Below are 24,599 nucleotides of genomic sequence, written 5' to 3'. Positions count from 1 at the left end.
CCAACATGTTTCAAGCAGACCACCATAGTCCCTGTGCCCAAGAGCACAAAGGCAACCTGCCTAAATGACTACAGACCCGTAGCACTCACGTCCGTAGCCATGAAGCGCTTTGAAAGGCTGGTAATGGCTCACATCAACACCATTATCCCAGAAACCCTAGACCCACTCCAATTTGCATACCGCCCAAACAGATCCACAGATGATGCAATCTCTATTGCACTCCACACTGCCCTTTCCACCTGGACAAAAGGAACACCTATGTGAGAATGCAATTCATTGACTACAGCTCAGCGTTCAACACCATAGTACCCTCAAAGCTCATCACTAAGCTAAGGAACCTGGGACTAAACACCTCCCTCTGCAACTGGATCCTGGACTTCCTGACGGGCCGCCCCCAGGTGGTGAGGGTAGGTAGCAACACATCTGCCACGTTGATCCTCAACACTGGAGCTCCCCAGGGGTGCGTGCTCAGTCCCCTCCTGTACTCCCTGTTCACCCATGACTGCATGGCCAGGCACGACTCCAACACCATTACGTTTGCAGACGACACAACAGTGGTAGGCCTGATCAACGTCGAGACAGCCTATAGGGAGGAGGCCAGACACCTGGCCGGGTGGTGCCAGAATAACAACCTATCCCTCAACGTAACCAAGACTAAGGAGATGATTGTGGACTACAGGAAAAGGAGCACCGAGCACGCCCCCATTCTCATCGACGGGGCTGTAGTGGAGCAGGTTGAGAGCACGTGATCCCCCGTCAAGGCTTTGGGGGTGTAGGGTCACATGCTGTCAACGTCTAAAAAATAACATTGCATCATAATATAGCCTATCACCAGGGCTGTACCTCTATACTGCTCTTCAATGATGAACTCTCAGCACTCGTATCTCTAAAAATATATATATATTTTTGATATATATATTTTTTGGGGGGTTGTGAGTTGACACCGGCACGCTGCCGGAGAGGCCACAAGCATGACCCCTGACCTGCCCCCTCAATGAGAAAAGGTTTGGGGAGGAAGTACTAATACTAAAGACTACTGGGTCAGACCCGTCTGCACAGACAGCACAGTCACTCCAGGAGTAGGACCAGAGCTGCAAACAGGGATAACCAACTACTGTTTTATCCTCTGGGACAGCCCTCCTCCACCAAAAAAATTCATCCCTCGGGATTGTTGTTTGTCACTTCACTGAGTTTTGTCTAACCTAAATATCCCAGGAGAAGGTGTGATGTATAGTAGTGAGCAAGTAGGCTACCACTGTAACTGCACAGTAAACAAGGTCTGTCCCTGACAAAAAAAAATGAATATTGGTTGACCAAAAAAAACAAGATAAAAAAATAAACATTTTAACGTGTTTTTATTTTTATAAAATAAACTATATGTATTGAGCTTGTCTGATGCTTTAAGCACACTGTTTGATGAAATAAGACACACATGACTCCAGAGGGAGCCAGAGATCAAGATAACCAGAGAAAAAAGCCTTAACCTGACCCGACCATCCTCCTTTCGCTCCTGCTGGCTTTGCAGATTCTGCTGTTACTCTCCTGAAGTTGCCAGTAATAGGCTAAAAGAGAAGTCGGCAACCTTTCTCATGTGGAATGCCAATTTATCTTACTATTTCTACCGATCTGCGTGCCAGTTATGGTTTTCATATGCACATTTTTGTGGAACAGTTTCATATAATAACGTCTTCGTATCTCAATCATTGTCATGGGGTTATTTACATTTTCTATCCAAATAAAAATTATACAAACCCAAAAAGGAACTTCTATTGCCATTTGTCAACTATGTAAAAATAGCCTACATAAAGACAACAAATAAAAACATTGCATCCTGCAGGTAGAATATATCCTATAAATCACATTGGCTACAGCATGGCCTATCTGCAACGAACTTGAAACATTTGTATCAACTTGGGTCCGCAGAGGTTCCTGTGCCAGTGGGCTCGGGACAGACACGGCTGAAGGCTATTTGTGCAAGGGATAAGAGCTCATCAGGTAGGCTAATTTTATGACGTTTCAACTGGATCAGAGCATGACACTTTTCCCTTTCATGCTGAGTGGTTATCGAAAGGGAGAGAGATGGAAATATTTGTCAAATACATTGACGAACTATTGTTTTTAGATCCATTGAGAATGACAGACTTTGTTTGCTTGCTGTTTGAGGTTAAGAAACATTACTTTGAGAAGCTCCACAGCTCATTAGTGGTGGTGCGTTAAGCCAATCAGAAATACTATCATATCCCCAGATAGGCACATTCATATGCCTACATTTACATGCAGGCCAAGTAGCCTATAGGCTTACTTCTATGCGTAATCGGGTGCGTGTCCTTACTCAGCATTGACAGGAGCACTCCAAACAAGAGACGCTGACTAAATTGACAACTTGTAAATGGAATTAAATGGAATTGTGTGCTCTGCAAACAACGTGTCCACTCTGCCAATAAGAACGGTAAAATACTGGAATAATAATATATTCAAATCAAATTTTAGTCTAGGTAATTGAGGTAATATGTACATGTAGGAAGAGTTAAAGTGACTATACATAAATAATAAACCAGAGAGTAGCAGCAGCGTAAAAGAGGGGTCTGGGTAGACCTTTGATTAGCTGTTCAGGAGTCTTATGGCCTGGGGGAAGAAGCTGTTAAGCCTTTTGGACCTAGACTTGGCACTCCAGTACCGCTTGCCGTGCGGTAGCCGAGAGAACAGTCTATGACTAGGGTGGCGGGAGTCTTTGACAACTTTTAGGGCCTTCCTCTGACACCTCCTGGTATAGAGGTCCTGGATGGAAGAAGCTTTGCCCCAGTGAGGTACTGAATGCATTAACAGAAATTAACGTAACCAAACAAACATTGTAGATTTGAAATGATAGGAATTCACAGTAACTGTACTACTGGTGATGTATGTAATGGGGAATTGCTAGACACTAACAATCAAACACAAACAATTCACACAATGAAGTTATGAAACAAATTGATTGGAGAGAGATGTGCATCTTAACCACATCCCCTTCTTGGGCTGTGCCATCCAGCGGCCTGCGCAATGGATTAGTCTTGTCCCCATATATATTTCCTACTGCTCGACAAAAAATTAATGTTTGACCAACAGCCTATCAACCAAACAATGGACCAGTCGACTAATTGGGGTCAGCCCTACAGTAAACAGCCTTGGTAATGTTTGTCTGAAGTTGTCTGATGATCTGTGCCTTTCGGCTTGCGCTCTGGACTGAATTAAAGGCTCATTTCTTATGTAGGAATTTACACACAGGTATAGATTAGGCTATGGGGAAAGGGGACCCCTCTTTCCTAACCTAATAATGCTTGCCCCTGGCTTTTACGTCGAATTAGTGGTGGGAAAACACATTTTCCTAATTTGGAGATGAAAAACCACAAGCTTCCTGCGTTGTTTACGATCTGTACCTAGAGTTGCTCTTTAAAGTACTCTTTGAACTTGAGTCTGAGTGCCCTACTCAGAATTCCTTTGTATTCATATAAACCCTTTGGAAAATGGACTTTTGTGCTTTGGAGAGAAAAGGTAATCTTTCTCGCATCACAGTGCTGTTGTGTGACACTCGCACTGAAACTGAGACCTTTGGGACATGACTGCATTGTTTGGTTTATCCAATGCCCAAAATGTCTGAAGACAGAGCACATTTATGATTGTTAGTGTTAAAGGGATACTTCAGGATATTGGCAATCAGACCAAAGATTGATGCAATGGTGTGCTGTGGTAGGCTTCCCTGTAGCTCAGTTGGTAGAGCATGGTGTTTGCAACGCCAGGGTTGTGGGTTCGATTCCCACAGGGGGCCAGCACAGAAAAAACATGTATGAAATGAAACGTATGCATTCACTACTGTAAGTCGCTCTGGATAAGAGTGTCTGCTAAATGACTAAAATTTAAAATGTAGGCTGTTTACTGTTTGTAATTTGATAAGTTAAATAACAGTTCTCCAGTGAAGACTTCTTTGATCCAGGTCGGCTCTTCACACTGCCTTAGGGGATGCACTCCCACGGGCCTATAGTCCACTCCCACTGGCCTATAGTCCATGGACTGACTGCACTAAAAGACCGATAAACACCCTCTGCTCTGTCAGTAGAGCATTTTAGTTTACAGAGGCTGTACAGAAATTTATATAGGCATATAACTCAGCAAAAAAAGAAACATCCCCTTTTCAGGACCCTGTTTTTCAAATATAATTCGTAAAAATCAAAATAATTTCACAGATCTTCATTGTAAAGGGTTTAAACACTGTTTCCCATGCTTGTTCAATGAACCATAAACAATTAATGAACATACACCTGTGGACGGGTCGTTAAGACACTAAAAACTTACAGACGGTAGGCAATTAAGGTCACAGTTATGAAAACTTAGGACACGAAAGAGGCCTTTCTACTGACTCTGAAAAACACCAAAAGAAAGATGCCCAGGGTCCCTGCTCATCTGCATGAACGTGCTTTAGGCCTGCTGAAAGGAGTCATGAGGACTGCAGATGTGGCCAGGGCAATAAATTTCAATGTCTGTACTGTGAGACGTCTAAGACAGTGCTACAGGGAGACAGGACAGACAGCTGATCGTGGCAGACCACGTGTAACGACACCTGCACAGCATCGGTACATCCGAACATCACACCTGCGGGACAGGTACAGAATGGCAACAACAACTGCCCGAGTTACACCAGGAACGCACAATCCCTCCATCAGTGCTCAGACTGTCCGCAATAGGCTGAGAGAGGCTGGACTGAGAGCTTGTAGGCCTGTTGTAAGGCAGGTCCTCACCAGATGTCACCGGCAACAACGTCGCTTATGGACACAAATCCACCATCGCTGGACCAGACAGGGCTGGCAAGAAGTGCTCTTCACTGATGAGTCGCGGTTTTGTCTCACCAGGGGTGATGGTCGAATTCGCGTTTCTCGTCGACGGAATGAGCGTTACACCGAGGCCTATACTCTGGAGCGGGATCGATTTGGAGGTGGAGGGTCCATCATGGTCTGGGGCGGTGTGTCACAGCATCATAGGACTGAGCTTGTTGTCGTTGCAGGCAATCTCAATGCTGTGCGTTACAGGGAAGACATTCAACTCCCTCATGTGGTACCCTTCCTGCAGGCTCATCCTGACATGACCCTCCAGCATGACAATGCCACCAGCCATACTGCTCGTTCTGTGCGTGAATTCCTGTGAGACAGGAATGTCAGTGTTCTGCCATAGCCAGCGAAGAGCCCGGATCTCAATCTGGGACCTGTTGGATCAGAGGATGAGGGCTAGGGCCATTCCCCCCAGAAATGTCTGGGAACTTGAAGGTGCCTTGGTGGAAGACATCTCACAGGTAGAGTTCAGCGTGTCAAATCGGAGGGCCTGTTGTCCAGACCTCTGGTAGTCTCTATGGGTGTGCCTCAGGTTTCAGTTCTCGGGCTGACCCTTTTCTCTGTATACATCAATGATGTCGCTCTTGCTGCTGGTGATTCTCTGATCCACCTCTACTCAGACGACACCATTCTGTGTACTTCTGGCCCTTTGGACATCGTGTAAACAAACCTCCAGATGAGCTTCAATGCCGTACAACACTCCTTCCGTGGCCTCCAACTGCTCTTAAATGCAAGTAATACTAAATGCATGCTCTTCAACCGATCGCTGCCTGCACCTGCCCGCCCACCCGTCTAGCATCACTACGCTAGACGGTTCTGACTTAGAATATGTGGACAACTACAAATACCTAGGTGTCTGGTTAGACTGTAAACTCTCCTTCCAGACTCACATTAAGCATATCCTCACATGGTCTCTCCTATCATTGCTACGCAGACGACACACAATTAATCTTCTCCTTTCCCCCTTCTGAAAACCAGGTGGCGAATCGCATCTCTGCATGTCTGGCAGACATATCAGTGTGGATGACGGATCACCACCTCAAGCTGAACCTCGGCAAGACGGAGCTGCTCTTCCTCCCGGGGAAGGACTGCCCTTTCCATGATCTCGCCATCACGGTGGACAACTCCATTGTGTCCTCCTCCCAGAGTGCTAAGAGCCTCGGCGTGACCCTGGACAACACCCTGTCGTTCTCCGCTAACATCAAGGCGGTGACCCGATCCTGTAGGTTCATGCTATACATCATTCGCAGAGTCCGTCCCTGCCTTACACAGGAAGCGGCGCAGGTCCTAATCCAGGCACTTGTCATCTCCCGTCTGGTTTACTGCAACTCCCTGTTGGCGGGGCTCCCTGCCTGTGCCATTAAACCCCTACAACTCATCCAGAACGCCGCAGCCCGTCTGGTGTTCAACCTTCCCAAGTTCTCTCACGTCACCCCGCTCCTCCGCACACTCCACTGGCTTCCAGTTAAAGCTCGCATCTGCTACAAGACCATGGTGCTTGCCTACGGAGCTGTGAGGGGAACGGCACCTCCGTACCTTCAGGCTCTGATCAGGCCCTACACCCAAACAAGGGCACTGCGTTCATCCACCTCTGGCCTGCTGGCCCCCCTACCGCTGCGGAAGCACAGTTCCCGCTCAGCCCAGTCAAAACTGTTCGCTGCTCTGGCACCCCAATGGTGGAACAAGCTCCCTCACGACGCCAGGACAGCGGAGTCAATCACCACCTTCCGTAGACACCTGAAACCCCACCTCTTTAAGGAATACCTGGGATAGGATATAGTAATTAGGATATAGTAATCCTAATCCCCCCCCCCCCAATTTTTTTTTTTATATATGTAGATGTACTATTGTAAAGTGGTTGTTCCACTGGATATCATAAGGTGAATGCACCAATTTGTAAGTAGCTCTGGATCAGAGCGTCTGCTAAATGACATAAATGTAAATGTAAAAATCTCCAATCCAAAATGAAATCTAGAATTGGCTTCCTATTTGGCAACAAAGCATCCTTCACTCATGCTGCCAAATATACCCTCGTGAAACTGACTATCCTACCGATCCTTGACTTCGACGATGTCATTTACAAAATAGCCTCCAACACTACTCAGCAAATTGGATGCAGTCTATCACAGTGCCATCCGTTTTGTCACCAAAGCACCATATACTACCCACCACTGCGACCTGTATGCTGCCGTTGGCTGGCCCTCGCTTCATATTCGGCGCCAAACCCACTGGCTCTAGGTCATCTGTAAGTCTTTGCTAGGTAAAGCCTCGCCTTATCTCAGCTCACTGGTCAACATAGCAGCACCCACCCGTAGTGCGCTCTCCAGCAGGTATATTTCACTGGTCACCCCCAAAGCCAATGCCTCATTTGGCTGCCTTTCTTTCCAGTTCTCTGCTGCCAATGACTGGAACGAATTGCAAAAATCACTGAAGCTGGAGACTTATCTCCCTCACTAACTTTAAGCATCAGCTGTCAGAGCAGCTTACCGATCATTGCACCTGTACATAGCCCATCTATAAATAGCCCACCCAACTACCTCATCCCCATTTTGTTATTTATTTTTTTGCTCCTTTGAACCCAGTATCTCTACTTGCACATTCATCTTCTGCACATCTATCACTCCAGTGTTTAATTGCTAAATTATAATTATTTTGCCACTATGGCCTATTTATTGCCTCCCAAATCTTACTACATTTGTACACACTGTATATAGACTTTTCCATTATGTTTGTTTATCCCATGTGTAACTCTGTGTTTGTGTCGCACTGCTTTGCTCTTTCTTGACCAGGTCGCAGTTGTAAATGAGAACTTGTTCCCAACTGGCCTACCTGGTTAAATAAAGGTGAAATATTTTTTTTTAAATAAACCAGCAAGAACTGGCAGATCTGGTGCAGTCCACGAGGAGGAGATGCACTGCTGTTCTTAATGCAGCTGGTGGCCACACCAGATACTGACTGTTACCCCCCCCCCCCCCCCCTTTGTTCAGGGACACATTTTTCAATTTCTGTTAGTCACATGTCTGTGGAACTTGTTCAGTTTGTCTGTTGTTGAATCTTATGTTCATACAAATATTTACACATGTTAATTTTTCTGAAAATGTAACGCAGTTGACCGTGAGAGGATGTTTTTTGTTGTTGCTGATTTTATGATTAAGCTTAAGCTTCTTCTAGTGGCAGATTCTCTGCTGTAGCAGATGAAGGAGCTCGCAGGGTGTTGCTGTTAACTGAACCCTGATAAGATGTTGTGACTGCGGGACAGGCACACACTGATCAGACCAGACCTTGGTTGTATTGTATGTCTGGATCTCATACACACTGAAAGGGATGATATCTCTGGTCGGACTAGAATAAAGCCAGAGTCTCTGGAGTGGACTTGAGTTCCAACAAGAGAGGTGTGGGAAAGGTCCAGTATTGTGTCGATAGACAGCAGCAGGAATGGTATGCTCTTTCCTCCGTCAGTGCGGTCACTGTTTGCACTGGACAAACATAGGCAGAAAAGTTAATGTTACAGGTTGGTGTCAGCGGTGCTCTGCCGACAAGATTCCAATCACAGAGCTGAGTTGGGGGGCTGAAAAATCTTTATTGTTTGGAGGAGCCCACTCTCTGAGATGTCAAGTCTATGAATTCAGGGGAGGCAGCCTACTGCCCTTTTAATGGCTATGCTGTTCACACTAATGATAGCTTAGTGCGTACAGGAATAAGGAAAACATAACTTGGGGCTTTGGCACGAAGTTAGTCTGCATATGTTAATGAGGGAAGCCCCTGTTTACATGCACAAGTATTTGTATTTAAAGAATAGAATTGACAGTAATGGTTGAAATTAGCTTAGTCTTGGGTGACAATACTTAACACGTGTATTTCAGGTACCTTCAATTTATTCCAAATTTAAAGAAGTAGAAATAATGTGATTTATTGATTTGAACAAACATTTTAGGCTTGAAGAAATGTCAGCTAGTCAAGGCAGACTTATGGCGATGCCTTCTGAAAGCTAGCCAGCGGAGGATGCAACCAGAGGATATTCCCGGAGACAGCCAAATGCAGTGTAAACTGTCTCCAGACCTCTACACATCACTTTCCCATTTTGACTGCGTTCTCTTGCTGCTTTTTTGAAGTGATCTCGTCGTGTTGATGTGCTTTCATATTATCTCTTGGCCTTTCTGTGGTTGGTGAGCTATGGTAGCTAGCCTAGCAAAACCCATTATTAGCCGAAACTGTTCTAAAAGCCAGAGGTTAAGTATTACACACTATTAAAATATTCTCATGTAATTGTCTGTTTTCTCCTTCCTCCGTGAGAAAGTGAGGCGATAAATGAGGGAGCTCAGAGGTGTACCTTCTTGTTAGAGCTGTATCTTTCCCACAGAGGCAGAAATAAGAGTGAAACTTATCTCTCGGTGAATCAACTTAGAACAGATACCGACACACAGAGAGAACAAGCATGGATTTCGTAGTCTGTCAGGGATGGCGGTTTTCCATGCGAACTCTGCTTCTACCTTTCTCTCATTACCTGTTTGTTTATGCAGAATGCAATGTGTAGCGCATCTCAAACACAAATCATTTAGGTGAAGCCAGAGCCAAGGGGTTGTGTATACCTTTTTCATTTTATGCTTGTTCCTCCTTTCTGAAGATCATATGTACATTGTTCAGGATTATAATAGCACCGCAAACGTCTACCTTTCGGAATTTGATTGAATTGTGCCACAATGACTTACATGTGAATTCCTCTCCCCCTCCCCAGAGCTCCCTCCTGAGAGGGTGGGTCGCAGGCGCAGCATGCCGGGCAGCGCTTTGGACAAAAGCCCCTCCATGGAGCCAGCCACCTCAACCCCATTCAAAGTCACGGTGAGCATTCAGCAGTACACCTGCTCTCTCTCTCTCTCTCTCTCTCTCTCTCTCTCTCTCTCTCTCTCTCTCTCTCTCTCTCTCTCTCTCTCTCGCTCACCCCCCACCACCCCCATCTCGAGCTCTCTTCCCGTCCCCCCTCTCAAATTCAAATTTTGATTGTTTTATTGCAATGAAATACAATTGTACATGGATGATAGTTACACTGTATTACTTGTAAGTTACTGTATATACAATGTAACTACTTCAGCGAATTAATGGTCATGGGATGTCCCTCAGACTATGGCAATCATATACATATCTGGCAGTAATATTTATGGTTCTCCCTCGCCCAGAATAATTCCCAGCATTATGTCATTAGTAAATGCACAGAAGTTGGGAATTGAGTGAGATATTTTCTAGAAAAAATCTTCTCTTATTTGGGAGTATCACAGTAGATCAAAAAGTGTCTCTACCTCCCCTGTCGTGCAGTGACCACATAGACACTCCTCTTTGAGTAGCCATGTGTTTTTGTCTGTCCCTTTTTCTATAGCCAATTGGTGGTCGCTGAGCCTGTATTTGGTCAGGATCCATCTTTGTTTTGTATCTCTGAGAGTAGAGATATTCTGCCAATTTGTATGTTCTTTTGAGGGCCAAATTTACTTTATTCAGTGTTTTTGTTTCATTTTCCCAATTTGTCAAATAGGTTTTCATTTATGTAACAATTTGATTAATTTCCTTGTGTGTTTGCATTATAGGGTTGTTTAGTGTTTTTAACAGCGGACATAGGGGACTCTTTTCAGGGTTCAGCTCTTGGGTTTCCTGTGCTTTGATTTGTAAGGCTGTTCATTTCAAAATGTTAGTGTCCTTTTCTTTATATTTACAATTAAAGAGAATCATCCAAGTTCCAATCTGCATGGATTATTTGGAACTCTCTTTTTGATATTTAGGATAATTGTGCAGAATTCTGTGTGTCGATTTTCTATTGGGTTTTTCTCTCAATGCCTATAATCGTAATTACAGGTTGGACCCCAAACCTTGCTTCCATATAGTGGAATTGGTGAAATTACACTTCAATATTTTGCACCAGATTTGGATAGGAATATTTATTTCAGAGAATTGTATTTTTATCGACTAAAATACTTTACAGGGTTTTTCTTTTAGTACATTCACTGCCAGACCAAATCCTTCACAGGCACTGATTTTTTTGTCCCTGTTAGTTGTACCTGGGACTAAATTTGATGGAGTGTCTGCTGCTCTGATTCCTGGCCTTTTTCTGGAAAATAACAACTTTGGTTTTCTGAAAGTTGTTGTTGATTGCCCCGCTGCTGCTGTATTCTCAAAGAATGTTAAGTTGTTCCTGTAGACCTTGCTCTGTTAGTGACAGTAGGACAATGTCACCTGTGTAGAGCAGGAATCTGACCTCCTCATCCTTGAGGGTGAGTCCAGGGGCTGCAGATCGGTCCAACAACACTGCTAGTTCATTGATGTAGACGTTGAACAGGGTTGGACTTAAACTGCACCCTTGTCTCACCCCTCGCCTTTGAGCAAAAAACTGTTATTTTATTGTTCATTTTAATGCTACATGTGTTTGAGTAAATACATTTTATGATGTATACTTTACCCCCAATGCCGCTTTGGAGGGTTTTGTAATATAATCCATCATTCCATATGGAATCAAAAGCATTCTTAAAATCAACAAAACGTGCAAATACTTTTCCTCTGCAATTCTGATGAACTTGCTGGTTTATTAGTGTGTAATGTTTGTATGTGGTCTGTTCTGAGTTTGGGTAGAAAGCCTTTTTTTGTTGTTGCTGTGAGCAAGGTCTGTATTCAGAATACAGCAGAACAGTTTCCCTATGTTACTTGTGACACATATTCCCCTATAGTTATTAGGGTCTAATTTGTCACCTTTTTATGTATTGGGATTATGAGTCCCTGGTTCCAAATATCAGGGAAGCAGCCACTCTCCAAAACCAAGTTGAATAATAGTTTCCTGCAACTCAGGAGTAATGTGTTTAAGCATTTAATTCCTGATGCTGCTTTTCCAGGTTTTGTATTTGGGGTTTAAAGTAATGTCTTCTGACTTTCAAAGTGATCTATCCAAATTATGCCATTTATGAATGGCTAGGTCATTCCTTTTTTCCATTTAGATCATTCCATTTCTCCCAGAACGGGTTTCCATCAATGAAGTCTTCAATCTTTTTTAGAGTGTTTTCAAAATGCTTCCGTTTCTTCCATCTTAGGTTTTGTTTGTATTCTTTCAATGTTGATGACATTGATTCTGTTTTCACTTTGCTTCTTAATATACATCCACTAGAGTTCAACCATTACACTTAGTTCGTGTTTCTTACATCTGCAAACAGCTAGTTTGTCTTAGTAAGTTTGGCCTAAATCTTGTTAGCCGCTATTGCTAATCGCTAGCTAGCTAATAAATGTACTGAGTCAGAGCAAACATAACTATCTATACAGCCTGATAATACTAGTGACGGTGTAGACCTGCATGTTTGTTGTGCAACAGTACCTTCTAAATCAGAGGACAACGCAAAGCAATAATGTTAGCTACATGAAGTAGCTAAAAGAGAACCAAAGATTATAGGGTCCCCTAGGAAACACTTGTCAACACCTGTCACAATAACTCCTCCCTGGCATTTTCATTTGTTGTCATGTCAAACTCTGTATTCAAAGTGCCCACTATTATATTCTAACTATAGAATTTTAATGATCATTCTATATCCATGATTCCAACAGGTCATCCAAGTGTTTTGCTCTAAATCACAAGTCAAATCGCAATTGCAACATTTGGTCAAAATTAAGGTCTAGATTGTTTGCCCATATCATGCCGCCCTCCGTGGCAGTGTGGAAATTATCTCAAATGAGTGCAAGAAATGTAGAAATTGATGAAAATGCTGACTTTTTTTGGTGGGGTTGAATTGAACAGTATAAAACAATCAGAGTAGAGGAAGACCCATAGAAATCACTATAAATATATGTTTTGCCACCAATGTTCACTCAAGTTTTTCCAGCACTGAGCAAATTTCAGGTCATCTGAGCGCACATTTAAATGTTGTGAAAATTCTGTGCAACTTCCAGCACGCATTTACTGTGAACACTGAGGCTGTACCTGCTTTAAGTTAAAGTTTTAAGTGGCCAAGTAGGCTACTGTGTCTATTTGCTTATAATGAAGGTCTACCAGAGTAGCCTACCATCAATAACAATGGACAAAATGCATCCCATAACATTTTAACATGGAAATAGCTGTTCTATTATTCAGCCTACAGGAACAGCCAATGTGTGGTGTTCAATGTCCTATCCTACCGATCCTTGACTTCGGCAATGTCATTTACAAAATAGCCTCCAACACTCTACTCAGCAAATTGGATGCAGTCTATCACATTGCCATCCGTTTTGTCACCAAAGCCCCATATACTACCCACCACTGCGACCGGTATGCTCTCGTTGGCTGGCCCTCACTTCATATTCGTCGCCAAACCCACTGGCTCCAGGTCATCTATAAGGCTTTGCTAGGTAAAGCCCCGCCTTATCTCAGCTCACTGGTCACCATAGCAGCACCCACCCGTAGCACGTGCTCAAGCAGGTATATTTCACTGGTCACACCCAAAGCCAATTCCACCTCTGGCCGCCTTTCCTTCCAGTTCTCTGCTGCCAATGACTGGAACGAATTGCAAAAATCACTGAAGCTGGAGACTCATATCTCCCTCACTAACTTTAAGCACCAGCTGTCTGAGCAGCTCACAGATCACTGCACCTGTACATAGCCCATCTGTAAATATCCCATCTAACTGCCTCATCCCCATACTGTCATTTATTTTTTTGCTCCTTTGCACCCCAGTATCTCTACTTGCACATTCATCTTCTGCACATCTATCACTCCAGTGTTTAATTGCTAAATTGTAATTATTTTGCCACTATGGCCTATTTATTGCCTTACCTCCCTTATCTTACCTCATTTGCACACACTGTATATATACTTTTCTATTGTGTTATTGACTGTATGTTTGTTTATTCCATGTGTAACTCTGTGTTGTTTGTGTCGCACTGCTTTGCTTTATCTTGGCCAGGTCGCAGTTGTAAATGAGAACTTATTCTCAACTGGCCTACCTGGTTAAATAAAGGTGAAATAATAAAAAACAAACAAAATGTAGGCCTACATTCAAGGGGACTTTTGGGAAAAAAAGATGCTTGGCTTGACATTAACCTGTTTATCCACTTGTCCTTCAGACAAGGAGGTGACTGAAAATGTTGTTGTGTTTGATGAAAGAAACCACTTTACAAAATAAAATGCATGATTATTCCCATACCATTATTACAAAGAATCAGACAAATTATACTACCCTCCCTATTGGCTACTTAGCTTATTCAAACCTGTCTCAAAATACAACATTGCCCCTTTCTAAGACAAAAAAACAAGCTCTTTACCTGACTCTTTTCAAAGACGTCTAGAAATATACACGTTTTGTGCTCTTTTAGGAAGCAATCACTCCCCTATTGCTGACTACAAATGATCTATAACTGGGCTGATAACTCACTAACTAGCAAAGGATATGAACAAAATGTGCACACGTGGCTACATGCAGCTCTTGCTTTGATCTCAAAACAAGTGCATCTACTCACGACCGCTCATGCTGTAAACACAATCCAGTTCAATGTAAATGCCACAGATCCATATATGACAATGGTCTATTTGCATATAGGCCTACTGCAGCTCTAATGGTTTATGCCGCGCTGGTTTGCGTAGAGTATGGGCGTGTCAACGCAATTGACAATAGATGCAATACAACAATCTCTTGCATAGTTTGTTTTGTTTCGCTATCTTACATTAAATGACAAATATTGTGTTGATTCGATCACAATTGCCACAGTAAAGGGAAACGTTGATAGTGGGGCAGAGGGCAGTATTGAGAAATGTAAAAAAAAATATGTGCCCATTTTTAACTGCCTCCTACACCAACTCAGAAGCTAGGATATGCATATTATTAACACATTCTGATAGAAAACACTCTGAATTTTCTAAAACAGTTTGAATGGTGTCTGTAAGTATAACAAAACTCATATTGCAGGCAAAAACCTGTGAAAAATAGATCAAACAAAATGTGAATTTTGTGACTGTACTATTTAGTGTCATTGTTTTATAGATACCATAGTGAGAAAGGATTCATTTCGCAACTCCTACGGCTTCCACTAGATGTCAACGATCTTTATAAAGTTGTTTGAAGCGTCTATGATAAACAGAGAGCAAATTAGAATGCTGGGAAGTTGACATGTCGTCACTTCATTTTTTTGCGCCTGCGCATAAATCTGAGAAGCGTGAGTTTGTCATAATTGTTTATCTAGACATAGGATAGGTTGTGTGAAAATATTACTGATGTTTAACGTTAAAAATGGACCAAAAGATTAATGCTAAACAACGTTTGACATGTTTGAACGAACGTAAATAGATTATTTACTAGGTTTTTTTAGCTTTTCGGCGTGATTCGGAGCATAATGAACGCTAACTACTTGGTGTTATTTGGACATAAATTATGAACTTTGTCAAAAGAAACCACATTTGTTCTGGACCTGGGATTCCTGGCAGTGCCTTCTGATGGAGATAATCAAAGGTAAGGGGATATTTACAATGTTATTATCGATATTAGATGATGCTAACTGTATAGCATAGCTTATTGTTCTTAGCATAGCACCCCGTTTATTGCAAAATGTGATTTCCCAGTAAAGTTATTTTGAGATCTGGCCATTCGGTAGCAATTACGAGATGATAATATATTATTCTTTGAATGACAATATTATAATTTACCAATGTTTTCGAATAGTAATTTTGTTATGTTCACCGGAAGCATTTCAGAGAAGAAAAAAATCTGAATTTCACGCTACTGTAAAATGCTGTTTTTGGATATAAATATGAACTTGATGGAACAAAAAATGCATGTATTGTATAACATAATGTCCTAGGAGTGTCATCTGATGGAGATTGTCAAAGGTTGGTGCATAATTTTAGCTGGTTTCTGCTTTTGGTGACGCCTGACCTTGAATTGAAACTGGATGTTTGTACTTTTGTGGCTATGTACTGTCCTAACATAATCTAACTTTATGCTTTTGCCGTAAAGCCTCTTTGAAAATCGAACAATGTGGTTAGATTAAGGAGATGTTTATCTTTTAAATTGTGTAAAATAGTTGATTGTTTGAGAAATTGAAATTATTAGATTTTTGATGTTTTGAATTTCCAGCCTTGTTAGCAATCCCGTCTCGGGGTTCATTGCTAACCTGTAGCCCCAACAGGTATTTGATATTCTTCAAATAGCCTTCCTTTGCCTCGATGACAGCTTTGCACACTCCTGGCATTCTCTCAACCAGCTTCATTAGGTAGTCACCTGGAATGCATTTCAATTAGAGGTGTGCCTTAAGTTAATTTGTGGAATTCCTTAACAGGGAAAACTCTAGAACAGTGGTCACCAACCTTTTTTGAGTCAAAATGCAAGCTGAGATTTACTGCTCAGATGTTTAAAAAAAACATTACTTAAGAAGAGAAAAAAGAACATTACTTAAAAGAAAGCCCATACAACATTAACCAATTAAAAACAATACTTTAGCAATGAGATTTGTGCAGTAAGCTATAGGCCCAGTACATTATCAACGCATATTTGCTTTGCTTGAATTGCCCTGCCAATGCATTGTTGTTTGGGCCATTTACAAAAAATTATATTTCAAAATATATGATCACACCGGTAATAGAACCATTGTTGTATTACTTCTGAAGTGCAGATGAGTGTGCATACATTTTAAATAATTCGCTTTTTTATTTGTATTTTATTGGGCTGGTGGTGCCTGCATCTGATGGTCAGTCTCAGCGAAGGAAGAGAGCAGCAGACTGAGGGTTAGCCTCTCAGCATCCCTCCGCTCTCTCTTTCCTCTACTGACACTGACCAAAAAGGGACACCGTCTTCCAGCTGATGGCGAAACTCGAGTCGCACTGCATTATTTCTGCCTCATGCACAAATTTATATTGTTACTCCTATGAACAGAGAAAGTGAAATATGCCTCGATATTAAAAAAGACCCAAGCCGCTAATAAAAACACGACTATAGATCAGGCAGAGGCCCACCTGTTTTGCTTGTTATTTTGGCATTAATATGAGTCACATATCAGTTTGCTAACAATGTAAAAAAAAATATATATATATATATATATTGAGTTAATAAAGCTGCATACAAACATGGTCTATTTTTTTACTTTCTTGAGTAAGGCAGCAAAATGCAGGTGTTTCAGCCTAGATCAGTGCTTTCTGTGGTGGTGGGGCAGCCAGCGGATATACAGAGCATAGGGGTTGTTAATGTTCTCTGGTTGCGCCGTGATTGGCTCAGTGTTCTGTCACTCATGGGGACACTACGTCGCCACAAAATCTATGGGGAGAGTTCGAAAATTCAAGCCCTTTGGGTGCTGCCATAGAGTTACATTAGAAGTGTCCATCCAAGAAGGCTCATGGTCATTGGCCACTGATAAAATGAAGTTATATCTACAGTAGCTTTGATTGGACTGATCATGTCAATGTCTTAACTAGCAGTCATCATCATGAATCAAGTTGACAATCTACTGGCAAATCCTTTTTAATCCGACCATTGGACATAAACATTACACAACAAGTACGAAATTGCTAATTCAACAATGAGTGGTTTGGAAGGAAGCAGTGGCTAACTGCAAGCATCTCACAACAATCACTATTTTGCTTTCCCTGCCTGCTATTCAGTGGAGAGGGGGTGTGGTCCAAGTCTGGGTTTAAGGATTTAAAAAGTCTGTCTGAAAGGGTCTCAACATGTCTGTATGTGATGCACAATTCTCAACGCTGTTAAACTGGGATTCCTGGGGAGATCAAACGTTGTGGCTCAGCTAGATATATAGACGAGCCATCGACCTTAACAACCAACAGAGGAGAATAGGTACGTGCTTGCCAGAATTATAGCATGCATTAAATTGTCTGGCAACTGTGAGACAGCACTGCGGGGCCATGACGAGTCGGCCGACTCCTTGAACCCAGGCGTTTTCAGTTGTATTTTTGAGGCCATGCGTGATGGAGATTACAGGGTACAAAAGAGCACTATTACTATCTGTGATTTACAGGAGACGTCAGTGGTCTCGTCAGCTTGTACAGATGCAAAAATAATCTCCGACACCTTCTTAGATATAGCTTCTCTGTACACTTCATACATACAATCCAAAACTTTGTTTAAGATCGTGCTTGATGTACCCTTAAAAATTGGTTGGACGTCATAATGCTGCGTTACTTGTTACCAGACAACAGTGTGTGTGAGAAGTTTTTGTAGAGGTGAAGGACTAAACTGGTGTCGGCCTCTCCAACGCCATCAAACAAGTCCTAGCGGCACTGAATGTCAAGAAGTTGGCTGCACAAACCTACGACAGGGCAGCGGTGATGAGTGGTAATGTATGTGGTGTCTAAACGCTACTGAAGGATTCCTTTCCCACCGCAGAACTCCAGTGTCCTACCAAGCTATGAACTATGGGCAACCAGGAGAAGTTGAAAAGGGAGCTGTTTACTGTCTACCAGCATCCTGAGCTGCACACTGAAAAGACAGCACTTTCTTTATTGAAATCACTCTACGAGAACAACCTGCAGGAGGCCTTGTCTGACACGGTCTCTCTTCTCAAAATCAACATCACCACTCCGATGACAACCTCTAAGTCAGAGAGAAACTTTTCCACCCTTAAAAGGATAAAAACTTTCATACGCAACTCCATGGGCCAGAAAAGGTTAATGCATTGGCCATGCTGTCAATCCAGTATGACTTCATCCAGAGAATGCCAGACTTTGATGACAAAGTTATTGAGAAGTTTGCCACAAGAAGGACCACCGTGCCAACTTCATGTTCAAGTGAGCACAGCACAATAATAGTGAGTCCATAAATATGTCCAGTATGCTGCTGCATAAGTGATTACATATGCCAGGGAAATATGTATACTGTAGCTAAGAAAGTAATACTTTCCCCCCTTAGAACTTAGTCTACTGTTCTGACATGCTGGTGCACATGTAGCCTATAGCCTGTTTCAGGGAAATCTCATCTTAGAATATTGTAGCAGCTTTCATAGTCTGCTTACGTTCCCCCATTGTAAGAGCTTTCATTGTCTGCTTATTTGCCCCTACTATTCGGACTTGGTGTACAGGGAGAATTCTATTAGAACGGCCCATATTCTGAATTATGTCCATTTCAAAAGTGCTGAACGAATAGGCATATAGCCTACTGTTCAGACTTGGTTGTGCACATCTAGCCTATAGCCAGTTTTAGAGAAATGTAATCATTGAATATTATAACAGCTTTCATTGACGGCTTCCAGCCCCTGTTGTAAGAGCTTTCATTGTCTGCTTATTTGCCCCTACTGTTCGGACTTGGTGTACAGGGAGAATACTGTAAGAACGGCCCATGTTCTGAATTATGTCGCTGTGCTAAACAAATAGGCGGCATATAGGCTACATCCATCTCAGCTTGCTCATGTCTTTATCGAAATTACGGCTTTCCTCTTAACCACTTATTGTCATATATGCCATAGTTTGTACATCTGCATTGTTATATTGCTTATATAGGTCTATCTTATTAATAATTTTAGGCAATGTTAGAATTATGCATTTCATTGTTTTTCTTACTTTGTGTGTTATAATTACCTCTGGTGCTTTTCTCGACAAAAAAGCAGACCAAACAGACCAAACAACATTATATTAAAATATCCCCTCCTCGTAACTATGTTTGCCTTTGACAGTCTCTTCCCATTCAAATATTTTTGTTCAGTAAATAGACCCATGTAATTACAGTTCATATTGCGAGGGTTGCTTTGTTTGCTCAATGCGCTGTCAGTGGGTCTGTATATTGTCTATAAAAGTGGATCTTCGTGATTGTATTGTCCTTCTTTTTTAGACCACATAGGCCTAATAAAATACTTCAAATGGTAGGCTAACCACTGAGTCTGGGTCTCTCGCTCTCTCTTTCTCTCTCTGTGGTGACTTAAAGAAGAGTAAAGTTAAGGCCTCAACATCTTGCTGAATTTATCTGAATTAATATCTATATGAATTTCTGTCGTCCATTTTGAAAGTGCTGAACGAATAGGCCTACCTCATCGCAGCTCATTTGCTTGCACTTGCTTATACTTAAGAGCCAAATGTTAAATGTATAAGCATAAACATTGTGAATTTACACATGGAATTATGTAGTAAACAAAAATTGTTAAACAAATCAAATATATTTTATATTTGAGATTCTTCCAAGTAGCCACCCTTTGCCTTGATGACAGCTTTGCACACTCTTGGCATTCTCTCAACCAGTTTTATGAGGTAGTCACCTGTAATGGCCTTCCCTGTGGCTCAGTTGGTAGAGCATGGTGTTTGCAACGCCAGCATGGTGTGTGCAACGCCAGGGTTGTGGGTTCGATTCCCACGGGGGGCCAGTACAAAAAAAAAAATGAAATGAAATGTATGCATTCACTACTGTAAGTCGCTCTGGATAAGAGCGTCTGCTAATTGACTAAAATGTAAATGTAATGCATTTCAATTAGCAGGTGTGCCTTGTTAAAAGTACATGCGTTTGAGCCAATCAGTTTTTTTGTGACAAGGTAGGGGTGGTATACAGAAGATAGCCCTATTTGGTAAAATACCAAGTCCATATTATGGCAAGAACAGCTTAAATAAGAAAATAGGAACGACAGTCCATCATTACTTTAAGACATGAAGGTCAGTCAACCTGGAAAATGTCAAGAACTTTGAAAGTTTCTTTAAGTGCAGTCGGAAAAACCATCAAGCGCTATGATGAAACTGGCTCTCATGAGGTCCGCCACAGGAAAGTAAGACCCAGAGTTACCTTTGCTGCAGAGGATAACGTTACCAGCCTCAGAAATTGCAGCCCAAATAAATGATTCACAGTGTTCAAGTAACAGACACATCTCAACATCAACTGTTCAGAGAAGACTGTGTGAATCAGGCCTTCATGGTCAAATTGTTGCAAAGAAACCACAACCAAAGGACACCAATAATAAGAAGAGACTTGCTTGGGCCAAGAAACACAAGCAATAGACATTAGACGGGTGGAAATCTGTCATTGGTCTGAAGAGTCCAAATTTGAGATTTTTGGTTCCAACCGCCGTGTCTTTGTGAGACGCAGAGTAGGTGAACGGATGATCTCCACGTGTTTTTCCCACCGTGAAGCTTGGAGGAGGAGGTGTGGGGGTGCTTTGCTGGTGACACTGTCAGTGATTTATTTAGAATTCAAGGCACACTTAACCAGCATGGCTACCACAGCATTCTGCAGTGATACCGCCATCCCATCTGGTTTGCACTTAGTCTCAATCTCATTTGTTTTTCAACAGGACAATGACTCAAAACACCTTCAGGCTGTGTAAGGGCTATGTGACCAAGAAGGAGAGTGATGGAGTGCTGTATCAGATGACCTGGCCTCCACAATCACCCGACCTCAACCCAATTGAGATGGTTTGGGATGAGTTGGACCGCAGAGTGAAGGAAAAGCAGCCAACAGGTGCTCAGCATATGTGGGAACTCCTTCAAGACTGTGTTGGAAAAGCATTTCAGGTTAAGCTGGTTGAGGGAATGCCAACTGTGCAAAGCTGTCATCAAGGCAAAGGGTGGCTACTTTGAAGAATCTCAAATATATATTTAGATTTGTTTAACACTTTTTTTGGTTACTACATGATTCCATATGCGTTATGTCATAGTTTTGATGTCTTCACTATTATTCTACAATGTAGAAAAGAGTACAAATTAAGAAAACCCCTTGAATGAGTAGGTGTCCAAACTTTTGACTGGTACTGTATATCCTATTCTGACTTTGGTGCAGGTCATGTTGTTCTTCACATTGCCCCGTCTTTGATAAGCACACGTTATATAAAATAACATGAAAAGTTGATTTGTTACATGCACAGGATACAGAAGATGTAAACGGTACAGTGAAATTGTTAAATGCACAGTAGCAATAACAAAAACAAAGGGTCCAGATTATAAAAATATTTTATAATTATTAGATGACGCTTACCTGACACGCTTGTCTAAAATGGATGGGTCGTGAAGGAAATGCTATAACCAACACCCAGCCACATCTACAGTAGTTCCTCCTTTGAAAGTTGCAGCGTACCATTGTTTGTTAGCGCTAGTTTGACCACCAGAGGGCATCTTTGAGAAGCATTTGATAGCCTTCAATAATGGCTGTACTAGAGAATGCAGGCACACGGGAGACCGGGGTTCAATTCCCCGACGGGGAGGAAGGAGTAGGCTGTCCTTGAAATTAACAATTTGTTCTTAACTGACTTGCCTAGTTAAATAAAGGAGCATTACAAAAAAAGAGCATTACATTTCTACACTCTCATTTTCTAATTCTAGTCTAACCAATACCCAAACAGAGATTCAGTAAAAATAAAAATCTAATTGAAGACCAGTCCCCATGCCTGTCTCAGAGCAGTGTGAAACGGTGCTAAAATAGTTGTAGGCTATTGCTTCAGATCCTATTGCTTCTAACTTTTTAATATGCTCTTTAAATAAATAAGACCTACACCACTTTTAACAGCACATTACTCAACACTAGTGAGACACATGTCGTCTACAGTATATCGAAAAATATGATGTGACTCTCCGCCAATAATTACATTGGTGGATTGGAGGATATTTCTATAATTTAGTGATATTTATTCCCATAGTAATTCGTTATGGATCCATAACTAAATAAACATCATGTTGAAAGAGTATTTTTATCATTATTTTATTAATGAAAGCATAAAGATGCCATTAACCATGGCGCCACTCAGGCGCTGTACAACATGACCGGTCGGGAGTGGCCTACACTACTACAGTAAATAATCCTAACAAAATAAAATAATAAAAACCTTAGTTTAACAACAGTCATAGTAAGCAATACTGAAGTTGTGCATAAATACCCTGCGTCACCACTTCATTGCTCCGGACCAGCACAAGGGGGAGTTAGAGCACTGATTATGCTTTTGGGTCCTACTGTATCTCTAACTGACAATGAATGGGTGACATAAACCTAAATAGAAACTGATAATTGTGCACGACTTCAGTATTACTTACTAAAACTGTTACACTAAGATTTTTATTTTATTTTGTTAGGATTATTTTGCTCTTTCTGTAGTAGTGTAGGCCACTCCCGACCGGTCATGTTGTACAGCGCCTGAGTGGCACAACGGTCTAAGACACTGTGTTGCTACAGATGCTGGTTCAATACCAGTACTGGCCTCAACTGGGAGACCCATGAGATGACTGTAGGTTTATGGTTTCTCTCCCTCTAAAAACGAAAATAAATAATTCTAAATAACAGACTGGCTTTATTTAAAAATTAGCAACAATGTCTCACCCCATGTTCAAGAATGGCCTTTTTCTTGGTCATTTTACGTTATTTGAAAACAAAATCATCTCTAAAATGTTTTATTATTCATTTCAAATGATATAAAAGCCTGTTGGATATTCTCACAGGTATATTATTAACAGGACAATATATATTGGTCATGGCTTCCGAGTGGCGCACAATGGGATTGCCTTGCAGTTCTCCAGCTGTATCCACTGAAACAGCGGTGGGCGCGCAAGGTTCAAGGCATGAGGGCATGGGATGGGCCGCAGAGCGGCGCACAGAAGACAGACCTAGCCCATGGGGGAGGGGGGATGGAGCCCCACTGGGTAGCACAGAGCAACACTTTAAGGGGCATTGCACTAATAATGGCGCTGACTAGGGAAACGTTCCCGCTTTACTTTGTGCCAGTCTGCACGTTCAAACTAAAACAATGTAACTATTAATGGCGTGAAAAATGCCCCTTAGATATGAATGCGGAGGTAGATATTATTAAATAGTAAAGCATTAGACCTCTCACTATTTATTTTTTATTTATTTTTATTTCACCTTTATTTAACCAGGTAGGCTAGTTGAGAACAAGTTCTCATTTGCAACTGCGACCTGGCCAAGATAAAGCATAGCAATTCGACACACACAACAACACAAAGTTACACATGGAATAAACAAAACATACAGTCAATAATACCGTAGAACAAAAGAAAACAAGTAGTCTATATACAGTGAGTGCAAATGAGGTAAGGTAAAAAATAAGCTATGGTGGCGAAGTAATTACAATATAGCAATTAAACACTGGAATGGTAGATGTGCAGAAGATGAATGTGCAAGTAGAGATACTGGGGTGCAAAGGAGCAAGATAAATAAATACAGTATGGGGATGAGGTAGGTAGATAGCCCATCTATGTACAGGTGCAGTGATCTGTGAGCTGCTCTGACAGCTGGTGCTTAAAGCTAGTGAGGGAGATATGAGTCTCCAGCTTCAGAGATTTTTGCAGTTCGTTCCAGTCATTGGCAGCAGAGAACTGGAAGGAAAGACGATCAAGGGGGTGACCAGTGAGATATACCTGCTGGAGCGCGTGCTACGAGTGGGTGGTGCTATGGTGACCAGTGAGCTGAGATAAGGCGGGGCTTTACCTAGCAGAGACTTGTAGCCAGTGGGTTTAGCGACGAGTATGAAGCGAGGGCCAACCAACGAGAGCGTACAGGTCGCAATGGTGGGTAGTGTATGGGGCTTTGGTGACAAAACGGATGGCACTGTGATAGACTTCATCCAGTTTGAGTAGAGTGTTGGAGGCTATTTTATAGATGACATCACCGAAGTCGAGGATCGGTAGGATGGTCAGTTTTACGAGGGTATGTTTGGCAGCATGAGTGAAGGATGCTTTGTTGCGATATAGGAAGCCGATTTCTAGATTTAATTTTGGATTGGAGATGCTTAATGTGAGTCTGGAAGGAGAGTTTACAGTCTAACCAGACACCTAGGTATTTGTAGTTGTCCACGTATTCTAAGTCAGAGCCGTCCAGAGTAGTGATGCTGGAC

The 24,599-nt window shown here is 42.0% G+C and overlaps 1 protein-coding gene across 2 annotated transcripts in view; it reads left to right on the top strand.

The window, feature by feature from the left end:
• dab2ipa (DAB2 interacting protein a) overlaps positions 1-24,599 on the top strand; it is a 131,294-nt gene that overhangs the window by 28,842 nt on the left and 77,853 nt on the right. For both annotated transcript variants that reach the window (XM_082968666.1, XM_082968667.1), the window contains one exon: positions 9,595-9,698. In XM_082968666.1, the coding sequence (XP_082824792.1) occupies positions 9,595-9,698 (104 nt within the window). The remainder of the gene's footprint in view (positions 1-9,594; positions 9,699-24,599) is intronic.

This window comes from Salmo salar, chromosome 24 (assembly GCF_965601325.2).
Source record: "Salmo salar chromosome 24, fSalSal1, whole genome shotgun sequence".
NCBI classification, from domain to species: Eukaryota; Metazoa; Chordata; class Actinopteri; order Salmoniformes; family Salmonidae; genus Salmo; species Salmo salar.
Note: the sequence above shows the minus strand (reverse complement) of the source record. Positions and strands in the feature narration are given on the sequence as shown.